This window comes from Orycteropus afer, unplaced genomic scaffold (genome assembly GCF_000298275.1).
Source record: "Orycteropus afer afer isolate SDZICR_OR568_19922 unplaced genomic scaffold, OryAfe1.0 scaffold00489, whole genome shotgun sequence".
NCBI lineage: Eukaryota > Metazoa > Chordata > Mammalia > Tubulidentata > Orycteropodidae > Orycteropus > Orycteropus afer.
The window spans coordinates 606,305-617,243 of NW_006922076.1; the positions used below are offsets into that span (position 1 = coordinate 606,305).

Genomic DNA, 10,939 nt, shown 5'->3' on the forward strand with positions numbered 1-10,939 from the left:
AAAGCCTCCAGCTTGACGTTTGGTCCAAGAACTTGGGACTTGCCAGCTTCTGTAAGTGTGTGAGCCACTTTCCTAAGATAAATCTCCCTTTTTCTATATGTATATATAAGCTTTACTGGTTTTGCTTCTCTAGAGAACCCAGCCTAACAGAGCCCTGAACAAGATGGACTGGCACAGTGGCTGCAATGATGGGCTCAGGTACAGCAAGGATCACGAGGCTGGCACAGGTCCAGACAGTGTTTCATTCTAGTATGTTTCATGTTAGTATGAGTCAGAGCCAATGTGACGGCACCTAACAACAACAACATTAAAGATAACAACAACATGTAATGCTACAAGATTCTTTAAAATAAGAAACGTATTTTTCACCAGGTATTTGTGGGGAGGAATTACACACCCAGGTAAAAGAGGCCAAAAACAGAAAAACCATGATTTGACAAGGTGGGCAGCAAGCAAATCCACGGCCAATGTAGGGTCTCATTTCCAAGGAGCACAATCAGAAATCTAGTACATAACTCCTTGATGCACTGAATTCTTCTATCTAACAATTTAATCTCATGCTTTCTCCACTAAATACTTCAAATCTGAAGACTAGATTTACACTAGGTACTCAATAAATCCTGGTTGAAATCTGGATAACTGGTAACTTTTCATCTGTTTTCACTAACATATTATGTATTTTCAAATCCATAAATTTACAGGCTTGATTAGATTCTTTATAGGAGTCTAAATATTGAAACTATTCAAAGCCATGATGTATACTATGGAGACGTTTCTGTTCTTCGTATTTAGCAAAGGTAAGATATTTGTCCCATGACTCAAATTTTGAAATTACACAAAACGTGATCAAATCTCACTTGGGTTTAAGACTCTAAACTTAGAGCAAGGTAAGGACTGCCCTAGGGAGGTAGGGAAGGGCTTCCAGTGAAGTCCCAGAGAATGCACTGGGTTCAAGATCAGCTCCAAGAGCTGCAGCCCTGTCCCCTCCCCTTACACAACGGCCTGACTAACTGGGAACCAGGTGTCTTAGGCTATCTAGGGCTGCTGTAACAGAAAAACCACTAGTGAATGGCTTTAATAAATAGTAATTTATTTTCTCAGAGTTTAGGGGGCTGGAAGCCCAAATTCAGGGTATCAGCTCTAGGGGAGGCCCTTGTCATCAGTCTTCTCCTGGTCTAGGAGGTTCTTGGCACAGGGACCCCAGGTCCGGAGGACCCACATTCCACTCCCAGCTCTTCTTTCTTGGTGTAGGAGGTCCCACTGATCTCTGCCTCCTTGTTTAATCTCTTTTGTATCTTGATAGACACAACATGATCCTGTGATTGCATTCTGCCTCGTCAGCATCACTGCCTCTCATCCTGCCTCATGCAGATCACAGAGTGGAGGGTCACCACCTGATACTGAGAACCCTGGCCCAGCCAAGGTGACACTTTTGGGGGACACAGTTCAACCCGTAACACCAGGCAAAGCAGAGCATCCACAATTTACACGTCTGTTTACGTGTAAGGACTGGAGAGTCCCCTGGGATCTGGTGCCTGATATGACACAACGCAGACACATCCAGTCCGAGATGTGGGAGATGCACACAGTGACGCACACTCAGTTCTCAGCTGTACTCGCAGCGCAACTGGGACCACTGGGACCAGGACTTCCACGCCCAGAGGGCCAAGTGGTCCTGAGTCTAGAGAAAGCCACAGGTCTTCTGGTAAGAACCTAAAATCACCACCAAGGGTGTGGCTGATCTGAGAGGGAATGTGGACTTCGGGGAAATGCTACCCACCACCTCCACCTACAAATAACCCAAAGAACAGTGAGCATGTCAATCAGCCAGCAGATCTCCTTGCCAAGCCAGCCCTGACCCGTGTGTACTAACCCTCACACCTGGGGAAGAGAGAGGTCCCCCGCGTCTACACACAGTTCTACCATTCTCTCCTCACCTCTCCCCCGTGTTACCAGGAACAATGACTGCTTCTGCTTTCAGCATTAACTGATACTCTGATCGCACTAAAAAGGCTAGAGGCCTTCTGCCATTCAAACAGCAACCTTTACAAATTACAATTTCGGTATTACTTGTATTGTACCCAATCTGAGGAAGGCCCAGTTAACATCCACACAGGGACATTAACACAGAAGGAAGCTGGGCCCCTGTGACACCCTACCTGATGGAAGAACTCGTCCATGAAATGGTCCTTTTCAACCACAACAGCTGTGTCTCCATCATCGCTTCTCCGACACTGAAATGGGAAGGAGAAAATGTGAAATGCACACTTTTGTCAGCCTTTGTATAGACAGAAATAGAGAACTGAAAACAAAAGCCACTTGAGCCCACGAGCTCGCACGTCACCGCCTGAGCAACGGAGGCTTGCAGCCTGCAGTTACAGTGCCCTCAGCCACTGAACCATTTCCCACAGAACACCGAGCAGCGAAGAGGCGGGCCTGGACAGCACATGGGAACCAACAGCGGAGAAGCGTCCGTTCTCACGCAGTCAACAGAGTGCGCGCTGCTCCCTGGTGCAAGCTCTCGGTCTGCACATGTGCCGTGCGGAGAGCACCAGCTAACTGTTCCACAGCCCTGAGTGACTCTCAGAGTGCCCTCACGTACACTGGCTAGAGGTTCAGTGTACTCCCAGTCATCCTCATGCTAAAAAACCCTGCTGCCATCAAGTTGAGCCCACACTAGTCATCAGGGACGACTTTACAAAGGACAGACTTCTTCAGGAAGCCTTTAATCAGTGAAATTGAGGGAGAGACCTACTGTAGCGATCACTTAGAAGAGCCAAATGACACTGGCTTGTAGAAATCAGGTACCGCAGGTTTAGGCAACACCACAGCATAAATGAAGAAAGGAGACAGTCCAGGACGCCCCCCCACCCCCCGCCCAACCCTGTTAACTGCCATCACCTGCAGCAACTTGCTGGGCAGAGCCCCAGAGATTCTGACAGAGCAAGGCAGGCTGGGCCTGAGGACCTGCATTTCTAACCACTTCCAGGTGATGCTGATGTTTCTTGCCTAGGGGCCAAACTTACAGCACCCCCTTCTGTGTGATTAAAATAAGCTTACTGGAAAATACAAATTAGGAAGAAAACTGTCTATAGCTACAAAGGAGAGGAAACAATGAGCAAAGACCCGAGAGAACACACATCTGAACGCACAACGTTTATTAATGACCAGCCAAGTGGAAGGCATTCTGAGCCACTCGGAAAGGGGGGGCAAAGACAGCTGTGCAGCACTCAGTGCAGGGGACAGTCTGCATCCGCTCCTTAAGGCCACACCCAGCGAGGCAGCTGGATCCTGGCCTTTGGAAAGAGGAGGTGGCAATGAACCGCAGGAATTTTCATCATCCTTCTTACAAAAATCAAAGGGCGCTGCCCATCAGAGGTCTGAATATGAACTGCTAGTCTACAATGCAGGGGTAATTTGGATATAAAAGTCACTAAAACGTAGCTAAGAAAAACCTGCAAGCATATTTACAACAAAAAAAGATGGAAACCACCTAGGAGCCCATCAACAGAAGAACGATAACCAAACTATGGTACATATATACAATAGAATACTATGCAACCCTAAAGAATAACACAGAATCAGCAAAACACCAAATAACGTGGATGAACTTGGAGGACGTTATGCCGAGTGAAATAAGTCAATCACACAGAAGGACAAATATTTTATTAGACCATTATTATAAAAAGTCAAGCAAAGGTTCATATATGGAAGGGAATTTTCTTTGTTGTACCAGAGTGGGAGGGGAGGGGAGGGAACACTGCTAGATAGGTAGAGACAAGTATTGATTTGGGTGAAGAAAAGGGCAATGTACCAAATGTGAGTGATGAACACAGTGGCACTGAGGAAGAGGAAGACATAGAGAGGCACATGGGAGGTACAGACTACAAAGATGAACCTTTTTGCACATACAGTACTGTGTTGTCAGTGAAGGCAAACATGGATATACGGGTGGATAGATGGGTGGACAGGCTGAACAAGCAGGTATGTCTACGCAGGGGGAGTGTGCCCAAGACCATGTACAGGGTTGGCAGACAATGTTTCCACAAGTGTATTTGTATGTTCTGTAAGAATTTCCAGGTAGATAGTAGAGCTGAGAAGGGACAAGGTTGTAGTCACTTCTTGGCCACAGCTAGCTACCCAGAGGGAGCGAGTAGTTGGAGCTGTGGGCTCGTGACCACGGTCACAGGGGACATCAAGCTCAACTGACATAACACACTACACAAAAACATTGTTCCACATCCTACTTTGGCGAGTAGTGACTGGGATCTTAAAAGCTTGCAATGGCCATCTAGATGCAACAATGGGTCTCTCCTCATCCAGCGCAAAGAAGAATGAAGAAAATCAAAGACCCATGGAAACCATTAGTCCAAGCAACTGGTACACCATGCGATCCTCAGCCTATATAACTATGAGACCACAAGAACTAGATGGTGTCCAGCTACCACTGTCAACACTCGGAGGGGGATCTATGTAAGAAATCCTGGATAGAGACGAAGAACAATGTGGAACAAAATTCAAAATCATAAAAAAAGGACCAGGTTTGCTGGTCTGATAGAGCCTGGTGGAACCCCTTGGACTATGAGACTATGACCCCTAGCTGCCCTTCAGGTCTGGAATTGAACCCACTCCTGCGGCTTCCAGTCAAACAAAAGATAGGCATGAGAGCTGAACATTTACCTGAGGTAGATGCACTCCTTGGAGAGATCGATCATGGGAGACTAGAAGGACTGTGTATGCAGAGGGAGACAGCTCAGGGGGCAGGAGTACATGGAGGGATGGACACAGGGAAGAGGTAGCTGTGAGGAGGAAAGTGGGAAGGGAGCTGTTGCATTGTGGGAAATTGCAGTGAATATCATGAGATAAAGTGTATGTGAGCGGCTGTATGGAAAATGAATTTGCTTCTTAAACTTTCCCCGAAATCACAATAAAAATTTAAAAAGAAAAGAAAAATCTGCAAAATACACTGGATGTGTCATGACAGCAGTACAAAATTTTCCTCTGTCCCATTCATGAGCACCAAACCACACCCACTGCCGTGGCATGGATTCTGACCCACAGCGCCCCTAGAGGACAGAGTGGAACTGCCCACAGGGACTCCAAGGCTGTCAATCTTCACAGAAGCAAAGCCCAAACCACACCCACTGTCATGGAGTCCATTCTGACCCACAGCGCCCCCAGAGGACAGAGTGGAACTGCCCACAGGGTCTCCACGGCTGTCAGTCTTCACTGAAACAAAGCCCAAACCACACCCACTTCCTGGAGTCCATTCTGACCCACAGCGCCCCTAGAGGACAGAGTGGAACTGCCCCACACAGTTTCCAAGGCTGTAAATTTTTATGGAAGATGACCGTCACATCTTTCTCCCATAGACCAACTGGTGGGTTCAAACTGCCGACCTTTTGCTAAGCAGCCAAATGCTTAACCACTGCACCACCAGAGTCCTATCCCAGCAGCACAGGAAGGTGCAATCAATGTGGCCTGGAAGACTGCTGACACTTCTTCCTGCCCTGACTTTGTGTTTGGACTAATTACGTGCTGGTCTTCTCCAGCCCAGGTCGCTTGTGTATAGATGAGACAGTCCAAGTGGTAAGAGCCACTAAGCAGGAAAGAAACGTGTAACAAGCCAGTGGAGACTTTACCTCCATGAGGACATGTATGAGGAGAAAGGAAAGAGTCCTGACAGCACATCAGATCAGTGCTCAGCTGCTCCCAAAGGTCAGGGGGATGTAGAGCTGGCGACCTGCTCCTGTCCACGTCCCAGCCGCCCACGTACCAGCCCAGCAAACCCTGTGGGCAGCTCTGCTCTGTCCCATGGGGTCACCAGGAGTTGGACGTGACTAAGCAGCACCCAGCAACAACATGAGGACATCAACACTCGGTCCCCAGGGGCTGACAGCTGGCAACCTTTCGGAACACACAGAAACCGCCCCGTGAAAGGCAACGGCAGCCATCTAACTCCAGGCAAGGGCTGACGGCCTGTGCAGCTGTACGACCGTGTGTTCACTCTATTGGCACCAACCCCCTTTGGGTGGTTTCTCCGATCGTGGCCCTGTATGACACTGATGTGGCCTTGTCTCTCTGATGCCAAGAACACTCTCCCTCGGAAATGCAGAAGCCTGACGTGTAGTCCTTCTGATGGACCACTGTGGACAGTGTCTCCTGCCCTGGCACCCACCCAGACAATCTCCTGGACTGAGCCCTCCTTCCTCTCGAGTTTATCCCTGAGACGGCCTCCTGCACCATCCCAGCACAGTCTGCTCCCTTTGTCTCTCAACACCCTTTGGGAATCAATCACACACCAACTGGGCTCTCAGTGAGGACCCTCCTCTTTTTCCAGACAGACTGACACAGTAGCTGCAACAATGGGGTCACCTATGGCAACAACTGTACAGATGGCTCAGGACCAGGCAGTGTTTCATCCTGTTGTACATGGCGTCACCGTGAGTCAGAACCAACACCACGGCACCTAACAACAGCAGCAGCAACTGGGCACTGGACTGAACTACTTCCGGTGGTTATTTTCTTGTCCACTCAGGGGTGGGGCCCTGGAAGTAAATGAGAAGCAGTGATGGTTCCATGGGAGAATGCCCACCCTCAGTTGGCCAGGGCACCTCCTGCACGTGGACGCACACTTGGCTGCTGTGATGCTGTGAAGAGATGGTGTCTGACTCAGTGCCAATCACTGGCCCGTGTAACTGGCACAGTGCACACTGACTGCACACATGGAACAGCACTGACTCCACAACAACTAACACCAGTGCTGCGGCTCCCACGGCTGGTAACCCCAGGTGTCAGAGCAGAACTGGGCTCCACAGGGTTTCCAACAGCAGTGGCCTTCCGGAAGCGGGTCAGCAGACCTTCCTGAGGTACCCTGGGTGCATTCAAACTGCCAAACTGTTACGCCACTCAGAGACCACTAAACAATTATTCAAAAAAAAAAACCACTGCCATCGAGCCGATTCTAACTCGTAGCGACCCTGCAGGATACAGCAGAACTGCCCCCTAGGGTTTCCAAGGCTGTAAACCTTCACAGAAGCAGACTGCTTCATCTTTCTCCCACAGAGAAGCTAGTGGGCTCAAACAGCCCAACCAGTAGCCGAATCCTTCAACCACTGTACCACCAGAGCTCCACAATTATTAGAGACGTCCAGCTGTCTTTGAATCCACATGATAAGTGACTTCTGTTCAAAAGTCATTCACTCGCTGGGAAACAAGGCCTCTCTCTCTCTACCTGTAGAGTAAGAAGGAGCCATGTGACTAGAATATAAACCCACGGCCATCGATTTGATTCTGACTCATAGCGACACCCACTGGGTTTCCAAGGCAGTAAATCTTCGTGGAAGCAGACTGCCTCATCTTTCTTCTGCAGTGGCTGGTAGGTTTAAACCATCAATATTCTGGTTAGCAGTCAAGTGCCACCAAAGCTTCTGCCTAGAACATAGTGTGTCTATTCTCTGTTCTTTCCCTTTTATTTTTGAAAACCATTATTTATATTTCTTGTTCTAACTTGTTATACACGGTTCTAACCCTCAAAACCATAGTGTTTCAGGAAATGGACCCAGTAATACTGCCTTCGCCTTTCCATTCATAAAAAGGAAACACAGCTGATTACCCAAAACAATGCTACCTCTGGCTTTATGCCTCAGTGTCGTCACTCCTGTCTTCAATGACTGTGACCGTCTGACTTTACACTCAGACAGTGTGGTAAGTGCCCAGCGGCCATACTTGTGGCAGGACACATACTGTGGAAAACAAAACCAGTGGCAAGACACTTCCTGAAAGCACTGAGCATCACTGTGCTGGCATGGGCTTGATACACATTCACATATCAACAGTATGGTTCTGTGGAGTTGTAAAAGCACTCTCTCTAAAGGTACCATTCCATCAAGGGCACAGGCATCCCCATGTGAGTGCCATTGTCAGGGATAGGCACGAGGGCTTCCACACTGAGAGGCTCTGGGACAGACTGAGTGGTCACTTGACGGCTCAGTGCTTCAGGGCAGCAGCAGCTGAATTACGCAGGTTAGCAGAGCCCACGGCCAGATGAAATAAGGCTTCCGTCTCCATGTCACCTGCCCATTCGTGCACACTGTGGGCTTTCTATGCAAAGTGCAGGGAAATGACTCAAGAGGTTATCATCTTGAAACATGTACAGTGTTTGCAGTACTTTTGTGGCTAGAATGTATTCATTTATTTTTTCAATAAATAAATAAAGGCATACCTGTAGTTAACAGGAGGGACAGCAAACTGTTGGCCAGTGAACAGTCAGACTCAGATGCAACTCCTCCCCCTATTTTCATATAATTAATTATACTTTTATACCAACGAAAGAATGTTATCTTTTCTCATGGCTTTGTACTTCTTATTACACTCTTTCACCATTATTATCTGAGTACTGTTTTGCATGTACTTAGACTTTGCATAACTTTTATTGCACTACAGACTCTTCTGCAGAGAGTAGACAGCAGATTCATCCACAGAGAGTACCCATAGACCCAGATACAGAAAGTACACACACACCTATCCACAGAGTATACACAGATGCAGACACAGAGTGTACTCACAGTCCATCTGCAGAGAGCACACCCAGACACAGATACAGAGAGTTCACACACACCTGTCCTCAGAGAGTACACACAGACCCATCCACAGAGAGTACACACAGACCCAGATACAGAAAGTACACACACACCTATCCACAAAGAGTACACACAGATGCAGATACAGAAGGTACTCACAGTCCATCTGCAGAGTACACACAGACCCAGATACAAAGAGTACACACAGACCCAGATACAAAGAGTACACACAGACTCATCCACAGAGACTACCCATAGACCCAGATACAGAAAGTACACACGTCTATCCAGAGAGTATACACGGATGCAGATACAGAGTGTACTCACAGACCCATCTGCAGAGAGCACACCCAGACGCAGATACAGAGTTCACACGCACCTGTCCACAGAGAGTACACACAGACCCATCTGCAGAGTACACACAGATACAGATACAGGGAGTACTCACAGAACTGTCCACAGAGAGTGCACGGCAGACCCAGCTGCGGCGGGAGAAGGGAGCAGCCACGGGAGCAGCAGAGCTCAGGCGCAGGAGCGAGCAAGCCCACGGAGCAGAGAGGCACGCGCACGAGGGCAGGCGTGGAGAGCTGAGCAAAGCAGAACCACGGCCCAGAGGCTGTGAGCGCCTTCTCCTGCCTCTCTCAGTGCCCCTCCAGGGTGGCCTCAACCACATCTGGAGCCTCCTGCTTCCATCTGCACGGCCCACCACGCAGGCCACCACCACGTCTGGCCTGGACTCAAGGGCACCTGCCTCATTCTTGGCCCCATGGCAGCCGAGAGGAAGAACTGGATCGTGCCGGTCCCCTGCTACCTCCACCAGCAGCTCTCGCTGTACTAACCAACTCCCAGCACCTCCGGGACCTGGCCCTTCCTCTCTGCCCTCATTCGTCCCTGCCAACCACTCCTGACCTTCTACTCCGACCCACCAACAGGCCCCACCTAGGGCTCTACCAGACAGACCACTCTTCCAGACCCTTCCATGGCAGGCTCCATCTCGTCTTTCCGATATCCACTCAGAGGCCTTCCCCACCCATACCCCACTGACCTGGCATTTTTCTTCATGGCGCGTGTCACTACAACATCCTAGTGGCCATTGGCTGGCCATCTGCTGCCCACCTCCCTCACTGTAAGTAGCCTGAGGACAAGGGCTTCACCTGCTTTTTCCCAGGTTTCAGGGATGAGAAAGTGGGGAGTGGAGAACACACCCACAAAAGGAGAGAGAGACCGAGACACAAATACCAGGGTGGGGGGCATGGGCTGAGATGAAGCAGGTACAAAATGGGCCAGAGGTGAGGAGACAGTGCCATGGTGGCTCTCCATCCCTGCTCCCTGTCCTGGGGAACGAGGGTGCTGCCCACATAGGTCTGCTCTATCAGGCTGCCCAGACAAGCCTGGCCACACAAGCCCAGCACGGACAAGCCCACCCAGACAAGGTGGCCTGGCCACACAAGCCCAGCACGGACAAGCCCACCCAGACAAGGTGGCCTGGACAAGCCCAGCACGGACAAGCCTGGCCCCGTGCCATGGAGGAGGGAGGGAGGGGCAGAGAGAGCAGTACAGCTGCATCCACAGAGACATCAAAGGGAAGGCGGGTCAGAAGACGCCCACGCGAGCCTGGCTAACACGTACCTGATACACTGTGAATCAAATGTCCACTTCTCCTGTCACCAGCTGTGAGAACGTAACCAACGCCCATTGGCTACATCCCTGCACAGGCATGACTGCGGCTGCCCATGCAGCACTGATTCCTCTGACCTTGACCACGCAGAGCGGGTCAGCCTCACAAGTCAGCCCAGGACCTCAGACACTAGCACCAGCTTGTGAGTCCAAACAGCCCCCACCTTCTCACCGCTGGATACAAGCATGGGGTTTCCCCACTACCACCTCAGGAGGGCAGCTGCAAGCTCAGGGCTCCCCTTGGACTCCCTCACTTCTGACTAGCTGGCTCCCACTACTGCTTTGGGTCCCATGATTCACTGGAACTCACAGAAACCATTCAACTTTCGACTACAGCTTTATCACAGGACAAAAAGGAGACAGTGAAAAGACACATAGGGTGAGGTCTGGAGGGCTTCCAACTCAGAGCTTCTGCACCCCAAAGTGTGTGCCACCCCCCACATGCATGATGCCTTTCACCAACAGGAAGCTCATGGAGCTTCCACGTCCAGAGGTTTTATTGGGGGTCTCATTATGTAAAGCAAACTCCAGTCCCTCTCCCTAAGGTTGGTCACTATCAAGAGGCGGCCGTGAGCATCTGAAGTGGGGCCCTCTGGTCTAGCCACGAGGAGGTGGTTACCACGAGGTAAGTCCCACTGTTCTGGCCAGCCCCTGACCCCAGAGCTGCCTCTACAGATTAA

The 10,939-nt window shown here is 50.0% G+C and overlaps 1 protein-coding gene across 1 annotated transcript in view; it reads right to left on the minus strand.

The window, feature by feature from the left end:
• Positions 1-9,644, minus strand: part of STX2 (syntaxin 2) — a 41,049-nt gene extending 31,405 nt beyond the window's left edge. The window contains exons 1-3 of the mRNA XM_007955049.1: positions 9,628-9,644; positions 8,568-8,574; positions 2,160-2,234 (exon numbers count right to left, since the gene is read on the minus strand). Of these exons, the coding sequence (XP_007953240.1) occupies positions 2,160-2,234; positions 8,568-8,574; positions 9,628-9,644 (99 nt within the window). The remainder of the gene's footprint in view (positions 1-2,159; positions 2,235-8,567; positions 8,575-9,627) is intronic.
• Between the last annotated feature and the right edge of the window lie 1,295 nt (positions 9,645-10,939).